A 14130-nucleotide genomic window follows, 5' to 3' on the forward strand; every position below is an offset into this window, starting at 1 on the left:
TCGCTTTTTCCGACGCCGTGATTGGCGGCGGTGTTGCTAGGGGGGGTAAGTTCCGCCCCCTTGGGCTGAGCCGTAGAGAGGAAGCAACTCTGTCCAACCGCCCTCACCGCCCCCCTCCCTGCCTCCTCCTCCGGTCTGTCTATCTGTCTGGTAGGCGGCTCCGCCAAGTCTGCTCCGCGCTGTCGCGGGACCTGGAAGGTGAGCGCGGAGCAGCAGGTCGAAGCTGAGCCCCGGACCCCCCCGGGGACAGAACAGGCGGCTGTCAAGAGCTGTAAGAAGGAGGTTGGGCGGCGGCGGGGGGGGGGGGAGGGAAATGGTCCCCCCTCCCCACCTGGGTGGGGAGACATAGCATTGGGTTGCATGGAGAAAGGGGTGGCTAAGATGGGGGGTGTTGGGAAATGGCGGGTCAGGGGGCGCAGGAAATTCTGTCGAGGGAGAAAGAACCCCTGAGATTTGGAAGCGCGAGTAGACTACTAAAGGGGGGGGGGCTAGGAAGGAGGTGTGTTGGGGGGCACACGTTGGGGCTCTTCGTTAAAACGAAGCCATTGTGGAGCATAAATGTTGTATTTGATGAAGAAAAATCTGCACAGGGAAATGTGGGAACCTCTAAAGAGCCACTGAGAAAGAGTTTGGCACTGTAGTAGCGTAAAATTCACCGAAGAACAAAAAAACATGTTCCTGGTGAGGTATCATAATGGAGCGTTTATTGGTGGGTCCAGTTCTGGAAACGTTTGCATGAGGTCCTTGCCCACTGACTGGTTTGATGATTCAGGTGTTAGTGTCCTATGTGTATAGTACTAATGCATGGAGTAAGCCCTGTTGAGCGTAGTTGAATTACTTCAAAGTAAACAGTAACATGCCTAAATTTGAACTGTAAAGCTGTAATCCGATATACACTTCTCTGGGAGTTAAGGTGTAGGGAACTTAGTGGGGCTTCTGCACTATGTATACTATATTTTGCCTCCTGAGAGCTCAGGGTAGTATTTGTTCTTGCACAGTCTCTGTGAGATATGTTAGTCTGGATTGTAGTTTTTTCCCCAGGGCAGCTTTCAGTTTTATTGATGTCCACTTAGTTTTGGCTTATCTTGGAGACTTCAGTACTATTATGGTTCCAGGCTTTGCCAATTGTTAAGGCATTGTCTGGCCTAGATTCTGTGCATTTTGTTTTAATCTAGTTCTCATAACAATATTGATAATAGGAAAATGTGTGAATTGTATTTTACCTGAAAAGCTGATTCTTTCACTAACCCTTTCATAGTATTTACCAGCTGGTGTGAAGAGGACCATAATCTTTTAAATTTCAAAATTATGGCTATAATTACAGACGAACACCCAAATGAATCTGATGACAGCTCACATTTTTACCCAAGATTATGCCATGAAATAATATCTCCAGCCCCTCATGCTTTAGAAATAGAAATCTCACATATGGATTCTCATGAATCCATACTATTTTTACAGCTGGATCTGTAAAACCCACCATTTATTATAGTTCACTCCTATACTGACAGGCTGTACAATTAAAGGAACCCTCTCCCACACATGCACACATGAAAATCTAGCATTTTATGACAAAGCTGTGGCACAAAAATGCAGGTCCAGGGCATGGTTGCATGTCTGAGACAAGATTGCTCTTTGGTTTAAATTCAGACTCTCTCAAACCTACACTGTCCCATCCATCATCAAGGCATAACTGAGAGTACGGCATAAGAAATAGTTCACCTAATGCTCTACACTACAGCAGCATCATTCTGGAAAATGCAGTTTAAGACATAGATCCAAGTGATTTCTACTAGAATCACAAAAATACACTGCCTCATCGTAGCTCACAGATTACGATGTTAAAAAAAAGCATAAATTCAACATATTGTGGCATTCCCATGGTGCAAAACAAAAAACCAACAATAATAACAAGGAATGGATAAGAGATTCTCAGTTTTTATAGGTACTTATCCTATAGCTGCTGCCCAGTTGCAACTCGCATCAGTATCTACCATCAAAAAACAAACACCTTTATACCCAGCTTTGTGGTATCATTATAGCACAAACACCTTGATCACACATGGTTCAGCCACAGAATGTGTGGACTAAATTCATACAGCAAACAACAGTTTGCCCTTGCTGTTAAGTAACCACAAGCTCCCTCAAATATCCAGGAGTTGGGACAGGGCTTTCAAATCAGAAAATATGGCTTCCAGGCACACATGAGGAGGAACTGTTCCACAAATGTGCACTTGCTAAATCTGGGAATGGATGCCTCAGATAAGAATAATGAGGACATTCTATGACATTTGCTTTAACCCAGGAACCAGTGACTAGACTGTAGTCCCTCATTAGATAAAGTTCTCCTACCATTTGCAGCTTTTTCTTTTTTCAGTTCACCATTCTTATTACATCTGGACTATTATGTCTGCACAAAATTGCACCCACCAGATTAATTCATATAGAGTAATTTCCCAGTTTTGTACTCACACAGATTAAAATTCTCACTCCACTCATAAGCAGACATTGAAAGAGGTGAAATAATTCTTTGTAGCCACTGTAATTATGACAACATGATGTAGATGCATTGTTAATCTGTGTTAAGTGACCTTGAGTGACCACATTTAGGGCATACACAGGCAACTGATGAAGTGATCTACTGAGTACTTCTTCTGAGCTCTTCTGGCAAATGAGCAAGAGAGATTGAAAAAGCTCATGTGCGGCAGAGGATAGGGCATGATGTTAGGATAATTCCTTCTGACTTGGGACAGGTCGCCACTGCTCTTCATAAATTTCTTTTAACCAATCGCAAAACCATGCATGTGTTGTCAGCATCAGTTGGAAATTGTCCATCTCTTGTGATTTTAAGTTTAGCCATAAAGGTAAGCAGCAGTGCTTCTCTTCTTACATGGTGAAGCTGTGGGCATCACTCTCCCCGCCCCCATGTTGTTCAATTCACATATGAAGTTGCTGTTCTATATTGATGGGTGTACACATGTGCTTCTTCTGGGGGAGAGAGAATCTGTGTCCATTGGGATTCATGCAACTAGGTATTGGTGTGGAGCAGCCACTTCATAAGGGAAGTATCTGTCAGTGATAGCTAAGGGGCACCATACTGAATGAACTAGGGCTCAGAGTTAGAGCAATGTGCTGAAAGTCTGAGTGTATACCAGATAATACCCTACAAGTGGCAAGGCAAGGGCCCGAGATTATGGATATTGGGGAAAGCACTCCTTTAGGTACTTGAGTCCCAACCCACATCTGCCTTGGTATGCTAGTACTAACACCTTGGATTGGTGGTACATGGTGCCATTGAACTGCCCCATTGACCAACCTGGCAGCCAAATTCTGCACTAGCTTCAGCCTCCAGCATCCTATATTACAGCAGTGCATTACAGTAGTCCAGACATGAGGGCCCCAAAGCATAGGCAACTGAGACCAGGCTATCGTGGGCCAGGGATGACTTGAGCTTGCAAACTGGCCTAAGCTGGTCTTAAACACTCTTAGCCACAGACAGATTCCAGTGACAGATCCGAATCCAGGAGTACTGTATTTCCAGACTACAAATCTACAAATTTCTTCAAGGGGAATGCGAACCTGCCCAGAGCCAGGTTTCCAGACACAGGAACTGCTCACCTACAGCACCTCTCAGTTTTGTGACTCCCACCTACCCCATCACTGCTTTCAGATACGTTCAGCACCTTCGCAGTCTTCCCTGATTCAGATGAAATGGAGAGATGGAACTGCATGTCACCAACATAATGTGCTTTCGAACTGCTAGGTTGGCAGGAGGTTCCCTGTTTGTGGAATGCCCTCTCTAGTGAGGTGCATCTGTCTCCATTACTTTTAACTTTTAGAAGGAATTTGAAAACATTCCTCATTACCCAGGCATTTAGTGACTAAAGAGTACTGGATGAAATACTGTTTTTAATTGAAATTTGCTTTTAGATGTTTTCAGTTGTAATAGTTTTTGGAATGTTTTGACAGTGTTGTTTTTGAATTGTGGATGTGTTTGCCACCCAGGGCTCCTTCTGGAGAAAAGCTGGGATAGAAATTCAATAATTAATTAATTAATCAGTAATTTGGCAATAGGATGGTGAGAGACAGCTTTATGAAATTGTTTAGGATGTGAGAAGGAGTGAATTAGGTATCTACAAATGTAAGCTTGTTTGGGGCAGGAGCAGATCCTAGAGTATATCTTAAATTTTTAGTCGCCTTGTGAATCTCATGATGTCCTTATATACATAAGATAATCCTAGATTTGAGAACCTGAGATAGGGAAGCCTCCCCCTCCCCATTAGCTGAATGCAAGTGACTGTAAAAAGTGCATTTGGAATTTGTTAAAATAGATCGTCTGCATAAGTTTTGGAAAGATCTATTAGTAAGTGGTTTCTTTCAAAAACAGAGTAAGTAAGTAGTGCTGTTGAGCAGAGGTTGGAACAGACATCCCACTTCAGCTTGAATCCACTTTTATTTTTCTATGAAAAATCATTATCAAAACAACAACTGAATATTCCAATTTGCTACTTCTGTGTAGCAAGTGGAATTTCCCCAGCTACCACTGCCGGACTTGACAATGGCCTTTTCTTATAATAGGGAACTTGATAGAATTCAACCACTAGGTGTCACCCTTTACCATTCAATGAGGGATACAGCTTCTTTGCCTGATAAACTTGTGATTTGTCAGTTCATTTTGCTTGTTAGTTTGTTACCAATGAGCAATATCAGTTCATCCCATCTGCTCAAAATAATATATTGCTTCCTCAGTTCAAGGAAATAAGTGATTTTAAAAAATAAATATAAAAAATTGTGACAATTCCACCCCCCTTTTCTGGCTCATTCAACATTTAATCTTATTAAACATTTTCTGGTTGTGGGGATGGGACGAGGGATAGCAAGAGAACCAAGATTAGGAGACTACTCTAAGGTAGCTTACCTTACTTTTCCATAGATAACGGGAGGACAATTTTTACTTTCAGATCAATCCTTCTTTACTCAGTAAAGTAAGACCTATTGCATCCATTGGAGCTTATTTCCAGGTAAGTGTATGTAGGATTGCAGCTGAGTAACTAGGATTTCCTTCTGCATATACCTGCAAATTGTACTGACTGTGATAACGTAAATCCAAAATGCAAGTTGTATAATTGATCATAATTGGGAATTTTGCAATATTCATTTAGTACCGTATTTTTTGCCCTATTGGACGCACCGGCCCATAGGATGCACCTAGTTTTCAGGGGGGGAAATCAAGGGAAAAAATATGACCCCCCCCCGCAGCTCTGGGAGCAGCAGACAGGCTGCACGCAGCCTGTGCGCTACTCCAAGACCTTCTCCCTGCTTTTGCGGGAGGTAGCGGAATTCCCCCACCTCCCGCAAAAGCCCACAGGAGCCGTGCGCGACTCCTACGGGCTTTTCGACCAGGAGGGAGAAGGGACTGAAACAGCCAGTCAGTCCCTTCTCCCTCCTTGGGGAAAAGCCCCCAAGAGCGGCGCGCTCTTCAAAGGGTGCGTGGCTCCTGCGGGCTTCTCTACGAGGTGGGGGAATTCCCCCACCTCCTAGAAAAGCCAGCAGAAGCCGCGGAGCCCCTTTAAAGAGCGCACGGCTTTTGCGGGAGGTGGGGGAATTCCCCCATCTCCCGCAAAAGCCCACAGGAGGGAGAAGGGATGGACTCGGCCAGTCAGTCCCTTCTCCCTCCTCGGGGAAAAGCCCCCAAGAGCGGCGCACTCTTCAAAGGTTGCGTGGCTCCTACGGGCTTTTGTACGAGGTGGGGGAATTCCCCCACCTCCTAGAAAAGCCAGCAGAAGCCGCGGAGCCCCTTTAAAGAGCGCACGGCTTTTGCCTTCTTTTGCGGGAGGTGGGGGAATTCCCCCATCTCCCACAAAAGCCCACAGGAGGGTTGGAGAGTAGCGGGAAGGCGTTGCACGCCTTCCCGCTGCCCCCCAATCTCTGGGGCTGGCAATGGGGGAAGCGCTGCTTTCCCCACCGCCAGCCTCAAACCCGGGTTGGAGAGTAGCGGGAAGGCGTCGCTCGCCTTCCCGCTGCCCCCCAATCTCTGGGGCTGGCGATGGGGGAAGCGCTGCTTTCCCCACCGCCAGCCTCCAACCCGGGTTGGAGAGTAGCGGGAAGGCGTCGCTCGCCTTCCCGCTGACCCCCAATCTCTGGGGCAGGCGATGGGGGAAGCGCTGCTTTCCCCACCGCCAGCCTCCAACCCGGGTTGGAGAGTAGCGGGAAGGCGTCGCTCGCCTTCCCGCTGCCCCCCAATCTCTGGGGCTGGCCATGGGGGAAGCGCTTCTTTCCCCACCACCAGCCTCAAAGCCGGGTCGGAGAGTAGCGGGAAGGCGTCGCACGCCTTCCCGCTGCACCCCATCCTCTGGGGCTGGCGATGGAGGAGGCGCTGCTTTCCCCCACCGCCAGCCTCAAAGAGCAGACTCTCCTGGCTTCAGCGGAAGCAACGCAAAGCCTCCGGAGCGCAGGCTTCGGAGGCTTCACGTTGCTATCGCTGAAGCCAAGGAGCCTGCATTCGCCCCATAAGACGCACACACATTTTCCCTTCATTTTTGGAGGGGGAAAAGTGCGTCTTATAGGGCGAAAAATACGGTAATTGTTCATACTGGAGAAATGTGTTTCTGCTTAGCAGCAGTACTGCTTTTCTGAAATCATAGCAAAAATCAGGTTGGGTTTTCAGAGCACTGTAGGAATGTCCCTAAATACTGAAAATGTCTGCCTACTTTATGGTGCTGTGAGTTGAATTCTAATCCACCTGAAATGGGCTGGATGTTATGCTTTGATTCTGCCCACTATCACCATGCTTTAAGGCATTTCTGCATTTCCTTCCCTTAAGACTCAAAACCAAAATAAAAATAAAAATGGGGAGAGATAGTGAATGCAAGAATAAACCACAAAGAAAAGCGCCAAAAATATTCCATTGTTGTCTGAGGTGTTTTGGAAACAAGAAGTTCAATCATCAGGGCAATCTACAAATATATAAAAACATATCTAAGTAATATTTTGAAACTAAATCTATTTAGTTTTATCTGAATAAATCTTTTCCCACTCAGTTTTGCACTGGAACAAGCAGTGAGGCTTTATACTTCACTGTAAATATTACCTTAATATATCTCACAAACATTTACCTGTATAAAATCAAGCATTATTTGTATCATGTACAAACCATATATCATAAAAATAATAAGATCTGGTTGAAGCACACATGTTTGCCATGAAGGTGGTTATTGTTGGTATTCCACATTTCAGCTGGGAAGATTCTTAGGATGGTATATCCAAATATACAAATCAATGCAACAACCATAAGGCCAGCAATGTTAAAAAAAAAAAAAAGTTTGAACTGCGACCATAAGTGTTAGAGATATCTAAAAGTGTCATGCTGGTGGAAGTAAAATGCTATGCAAGCCATTTCATTCAAATGTTTTAAAGTACTGTGACGTGCCCTTTTCTTTCTCAACTGCAGATGGAAGCAGGAGTTGGATTTAAGCTTCTTCAGTTAGTTTAGGTTCCCAGTTATAATTCTGTGAAAGTTAGCCTCTCCGTAACAAACCTGAGCCGTGTGTGGAACTGGAGCACCTGATAGAGCAGTGATAACACCATGGAAGTACGTTTTTCACTGGGAATTGCAGCTGATGTTCATAACTTTAGCTACAAATAATGGAAGTATGCATCATATTCATGGACAAGATAGCTGCAAATTACTGTACATTGCAGTAATGTTTGTTCCAAAAAATTATAATTTATATGCTTTTAATTTATATGCTACATCTCCCAAGCCTATTTAAAAAAATCATGAAAACTCTATTTTAACAAGAACCTTGGGCCAGTCATCAGTGCCAGGGGCCAACATGTGACTTACACATGTCTGTCTCTAACATAAACATAGGGCAGTATCCGGCTAAATAGGCCCTTTAGTGCAAGACGTCTGGCTGTGCAATGTAATTTCTCTGCCCTCTCCTCTTCCTGTTCACCCTATAATTCTGCTCCGGAGGGTTGGAAAACCTGAAACAGATTTAGGAGGAGCACAGGGAGAGGAGACTGGGAAGTTCTGTTGTGTAGCTAAAAGTCAGTGCGCTAGTGGAACTATTTAGATGCATACAGCCCATTTTCTTTAAAACAACTTTCCCATAATAATTTTGCTGTTGTTCACAAATGTCACAGCATGGTATAATCATCTTGTACAGAGTACATTTTTGCCTGCAGTCAACTAGTAGAGAAATCGGCATTTGTATCTCTTGGTGTAGGAACGTTTTGGTGACTGAACATTCTGGTATTCAGCTATACCCAAGTAAACAAATCCCGCTGTTTACTGGAGACTGCACAGAGTGAACATAAATGTAATACTCTATCTTGGTTTTTTTGTTTTAAGATCAGTTTACTGAAGACTGCAATGGAACGATTTGACGTGAAGCCACCTCCCTCCCGGAGCCGTTCTAAAACCGCTTTGTATGTGACTCCTCAGGATCGCGTTACTGAATTTGGCAGCGAACTGTATGAAGACGGGGGGAAACTGTACTGCACGTTCTGCAATGTGGTCCTGAATCATGTTCGCAAGTCGGCCATCAATGACCATCTCAAATCCAAAACGCACACCAAACGCAAGGGGGAGTTTGAGGAGCAAACTGTCAGGAAGAAACCGCGAACTCTGACTGCCTCTTTGCAGTGCAACAGCGCAGCCCCGCCAGAGAAGCCCGGTGTCGTCCAGGACTTTGTAAAAATGTTTCTGGAAGCTAGCATTCCCCTCGAGAAGGCTGATCACCCAGCTGTGCGAGCTTTCCTCTCTCGCCACGTGAAGAATGGGAACTCCATACCCAAGGCAGACCAGCTAAGAAAAACCTACTTGCCTGATGGGTATTCACACCAGCTTCTCAAGTCTGAAGACCACTGAGTGGAGGAGGCCACTTGGTTCTAAGTGTGGAGTATTAACAGTTGCATAGCAGTGACGTGGTTTATTTTTATATTCATGCACATGCAATGTTACGTAACGGTTTTTGTATTGTAAAATGACAATCTATTGCAAAACGCAACGGCGTGCAACAAATTGTTGGTGGCTCTAGTATTACAAGAGTTTGGATCTAAAATGTTGTTGAGCTCCTTGAGTGGGGGGAAATGGCAGAAAGGTGCCATGTTGCTGAGTTTGTACAGTCCAGTGCTAAATCATTATTGTAGAAAAATTCCTTTGCTCGCTTTTCATCCTCCTGCATTACCTGATAATTGCAAATGATCAAATTAGGCATGGTCAAACTCAATAGTCTAATTTCTGGCTTTAACATGTATTCATATATGCCCAATATGCGTGCCCCGTATTTTCAGCATAAATTTATCTCCAGCATAGCTATACTTAGGGATGCCAAAGCAATCCTGCAGGCTTGATTTCCAATGCTACTGTTTCCGTTTTTCTGGTTTGCGCTATTATCCTGAACCCACTTTCTGTCTCATTCTATGTGATTTACATTCTGTTGGATGGAGAAGTTTTAACTGGTGGCTGGATGTGCAAACTTGCATAGCTATTGAGGGTTGAAAGGATGTAGATGCACATCCCATTGAAAGCCAAGGGTAGCATCTACTGTTGGATGCTCATTCTGCTGAGCATCCCTTTCGTACACAGTCCTGAAAGCAAGAGTATATGACATACTCCACAGAATTAAAGGAGCAATTTTCCCACATCCCTAATTATACTACAGGTCAGAGGAAAGCTGCAGGACTGTAAGAGTAGTTACACAGTCAGAGCTGCCTGTAGATGGCAATGTTTTGCAAATAATGGATATAAGGAGAAGTTGTCTAATGTGCATTTCCATTGCTCCCTGTTTAATTTCAAAGCTGGCTCAAATAGGTGGTTGGGTTTGTTTTTTTAATCTACGTGAATATCTCATGTTTTTGAACTTTGCACAGTTTAGGTCTATGTAAGACGAATTCCTAGAGTTACTGATACCTTTTGCTTCACTGTCTGTTGTCTTTTTCTTTATGAAATGTTTTCCAAGGAGCAAAGCATTATTAGGAATTTGTAATTCATGACTAAAATATTTCTTCATGCATTAGCTAACAGCAATTCCTGATCCTACCACAGTTAAGCACTTTTGGTTCCCATTGATTAGAATGGGAGAGTTTACCATAACTGTCTTTTCTATTGATTGAGTTTTTAAATGCATAACTTTTAAAAGCATCATGCCCCAGACATTTTAGTTTTTCTTGGTGGAATTGCAAAGGAAGCAAAGTAACTTCTTATTTCTGGCCGGGTTTTTTTGTTTTTTATTTTTTATTTAATTAATTAACATCCAAAGCCCAAATCAAATAGAAAAGAATGGGAAACTTCACCATAGACATCTGGTTGGAGTCAGATGATGGGTCCATTTCTTTCCCCACACTTTCCCCTCTTTTCTTGGACTAAAACAGATAAGAGAGCAGAATAAGCAGTTTAAGGAACATGCAGATTCACTGGAAGGTCACACAGGCAATATTGCATTAAAAAGTTACATAGGGTTTGAGGAAGCGGGTGATCACCAAGGTAGACCCATTGAAATCAATGGACCTAAGTTACTCTAGTAGGTATATACTCTTTATGTTGGAGATTATTCAAAATCTGCAATGCCACGTTGAGCTTGGCATTGGTGAATGTAGCCCAGGATCTGGACTGCTGGCTTACGAAAAACAGTATATTTCATATTTAATCCTTTTTTTTTGCTCTCATATTTGTATGAAATTGCATAGGTGGCATCTATTATAGGTTTCCGTATATTTGGGGAGGAGCTTCTGTGTGTCCCCCACCCCACCTGCCTTTTCCCTTTTCTGTTTTTTTCCTGCCACTGCAGTTGTTGCCAAAGTACTCTGATTTTTTGTTTAAAGAATCCAATAGAACCCCATATATTGCTCCTAATGTTACATCTGCAGCATGGAGGAAAATATTGGGGTTTTCTTTCTTGGGCTGAACCTAATCAGCCCTAAGCTTAATTAACTCGTAGCTGAACAAAGGATCACAGCCTTAATATTCAGTTCCAGAATGAAAAACAGTTACTGGCACACAGAATGTGTGTTCCAGTATAGACTTCCTGCACAATAGTTCTCAAGTGCAGAGATGCAGTACTCCAGTGCAGCATTAAAAAGAAATGTGTTACTCTATTGGACTGGGTGACACTGGTGCATCAGTTTCATAGGCAGGCCATTGTCACGTTTTAAGATTAGATCAGCTTTCTTACCTATGAAGAAAGCTCATAATAATGAATTGGGAGTAGAAAAATGCCCTGTTTGGGTCCATAGCAGATATTCTGTTGAAAATTTATCTCATTTAATTTCAGATACCTTATATTTTTAAAAAAATAAACATTAAACAGTAATCTACCTTTGTCAGAGAGGAATGCTGGAGCAAGTGAGTAGTTCCCTACAAAAAAACCACCTGTTTTTATTTTATTTTATTTTGCTTATCTACTAATTCTAGTGAATTAGAATGCTGTGCCATCAATATATGTGTACTTTCCTGTCATCTTCATCTACAAGCTTCCTTTATATGATGTCAGAAAGGGAGTAGCTGCCCATTGCGCATGGCAGTGGGAAATGCATGTGCTGTACTCCTGGGATATTTGTATTGCTTTGGTTCTTCTGTTTGTAGGGCAGCCTCATCACTCACAAGGAAATGCCAGCAAAGAGTGGGGGAGGCGGTATGTGTGCATTTGCACACTTTCTTTTCACCCTTTAAATTAATGTGCAGAGTGGTGATCCTTGAATTGCCTTGTGCTTCTGAAACTTACACATCTCACCACAAAATACATTAACTACCCCTGTCCTAACTTGGTTCCCTCAAGATGTTGTTGGGTTCCAACTCCCACCAACCCTTAATGGTTTAAGGTTCAGAGATTATGGGAGTTGTAGTCCACCAACATTTGGTTGGCTACCGTTCAGTTAAACAGTTCTTGTTTGGCCCATTATGTTTGAAGTGAAAAGGCCGTGCGTAAGTGTGCTATGTAGAAGAATGGAAGCTGCACCATGATGCCATTAACCCAAACGACTGGTACAAATCATGGAAAAAAGTAACCATTAGATTCCTTTTCTTTAGGATATTAAATCACTATTTTGACCGTACCAATGAAAAGAATTGTTGAAAGCCAGACTTCTGTAAGCACAAAATGGATAGTTTACCTTTGCACACGTTATTTTCGTGTCATTTGTGCATGTAAAAATTAGAACTGAAATAAGTAACTAGTAGCAACCTAGCCAAAGGAATATAACTTAATGTTTTACAGATTGGTCTGAGTAGTTGCCTAAACATGATTTGGCTTTTGAATAGCTATTGAAAGCCACAGTCCTGTACATGCGTACTTCAACATAAGTCATGTTGAATTCATGGGTCTTGCTTCCAAGTACAGGATTTGGCTGCTCATATGTTCTCAATTGACATAGAGCAGAAACTTCAAATACATCAATTTTTGTTGATCTAGACTCCATTGAACACAAGACTTCTCCTTTTGTGAGACAGAAATGTTTCTAAGCTTTCTTAATGCTAAAATGAGTATCTGGTTGAGAAAGAGCATACATTTACTGAAGCATCCTTCACAATCAGATGTTAACGTTGTACAAACCATCAGATTGGGTTGGGGATGAAGGACACCGCTAATAATGGGTTGGATCCAAGCCGAAAGCTCAATCCTATGCATGTCTACTCAGAAGTGAGTTCCATTGGGCTTACTCTCATGTAAGTGTGCATTAGAGAACAACCTAAATTAGTTGCATTTAGTTCCTGTTGAGGTTAATGGAACTTAAGTCATGATTAACTTTTCACACTTAACTCAGAGGAGCAATATATTGAGTAGAAATGCATTGGACTGCCCTGTAAGTTTGCATACAAACCAAGGTGTTACTGTTCTTCATATAGTTGTCAAGACATACCTAATTGTCTTTTGAAAACTGGCTCCCACCAAATTTCCAAACCTGCATTTTTATGAAGTTAAAAGTTCAGGTTTTTATATTGATTGTTATAATGGATTGAGAAAACTTTTGAACTAACCTGTCCAGTTTACAAGAGATGGCAAAAATAGTTTCTGCCAACTAGGATGTTCTTATGCTACTCAAAAATCCCTAATTCCCTAAGGGTTTTTTTAAATAAATAAGAAAATAGTCTATTACAACAATGCAAGGATAGATAGTGACGTAGTTAAACTGATTTTGTGTCTCCATTATAACTTTTTTTTCTTGAGTGAAATAAGGAACAAAATAACAGTGTGCTAACCATTACCATTTATTTATAGATATATATTGTATGGATAATCTTGCTATCCCTTTTTACTGTTCCATCTTTGAATTTGCTGCTAGGATATTTTTTGTTTGCTTATGCATGTTGAATATTCATTGTCTTTATGTTTTTAAAGTTCTGTGTTAACTTTACAAAATAAAGAGTTTTAAAACAATGGCAGCAAGGTCATATTTGAACAGCAAAAGATACATAGCAGAACTGCCAGATAGAGAGGTGGCACTGACTACTTTTAGTTTCCCCCTTTCTGTTATTTCTTTTGGCAAAATAGAGCAATCCAGACCGCCATGCTACATGGGGTTTGGGTGCAGCTGAGATGTCCCTCTTCCCAGCCCTGCCTAGCTCTGCTAGCCTCTACTGACAGGGGGCCCCCAACCTGCCCACCCAAGCAACAGGCAGATGTTACCACTAACAGCCCACTTGCAGAAAGCCTTGACGTGTTTTGGGGAAGCAGGCCTGGCCTGGCCCAGCATCCACTAGATTCTCCTGAGATCTTGCCACCCTCATGTCATGACATTGGAGAGAATCTAATCCTCTTTGCTGCACCAGTCTGGCTGCTAGCAGAGCAAAGCGGTGTTTTTGCTTGCCACTCCACATTCCACCCAGGTTGGTGTGAGCACTGGGAGTGTCAAGTTGGCACTCTGTGATGCCCTGCTTAGAGTTTAGGATTGCACCTAAAAATGTGTCAGTGTGTTATATTGTAGCATAATCATTATCTAAAATAAAGGCTTTGCTTCCCTATTGAAAAGAGTCATTTCAGTCAGTGATAAGGAGCCTGTGGGACTTCAAATGTGGGACTCCAGTTTGCACCCTCCTTGATCGTTGGCCGTATTGGCTAGGACTGATGCAAGTTAAGAAACCAACAATGTCTGAAGGGCTCCACGTTGGGGAAAGCCTGTTTTATC

General features: G+C 42.8%; 1 protein-coding gene across 8 annotated transcripts; it reads left to right on the forward strand.

Moving 5' to 3' along the window:
• Positions 1-57: 57 nt before the first annotated feature.
• Positions 58-13382, forward strand: CGGBP1 (CGG triplet repeat binding protein 1). 8 transcript variants are annotated; one of them, XM_083611776.1, is made up of 4 exons: positions 58-198; positions 4962-5021; positions 7451-7591; positions 8357-13382. In XM_083611776.1, exons 3-4 carry the CDS (start codon positions 7586-7588, stop codon positions 8873-8875), a joined length of 525 nt encoding a protein of 174 aa, XP_083467902.1. In that variant the 5' UTR covers positions 58-198; positions 4962-5021; positions 7451-7585; the 3' UTR covers positions 8876-13382. The 8 variants fall into 8 exon arrangements, with proteins under 8 accessions (XP_083467902.1, XP_083467901.1, XP_083467907.1 ...); XM_083611775.1 differs by having other exon boundaries at positions 60-271; XM_083611781.1 differs by lacking the exon at positions 7451-7591 and having other exon boundaries at positions 80-198.
• Positions 13383-14130: the final 748 nt, after the last annotated feature.

Source organism: Podarcis filfolensis (genome assembly GCF_964270895.1).
Source record: "Podarcis filfolensis genome assembly, chromosome: 4".
Taxonomy (NCBI): Eukaryota; Metazoa; Chordata; class Lepidosauria; order Squamata; family Lacertidae; genus Podarcis; species Podarcis filfolensis.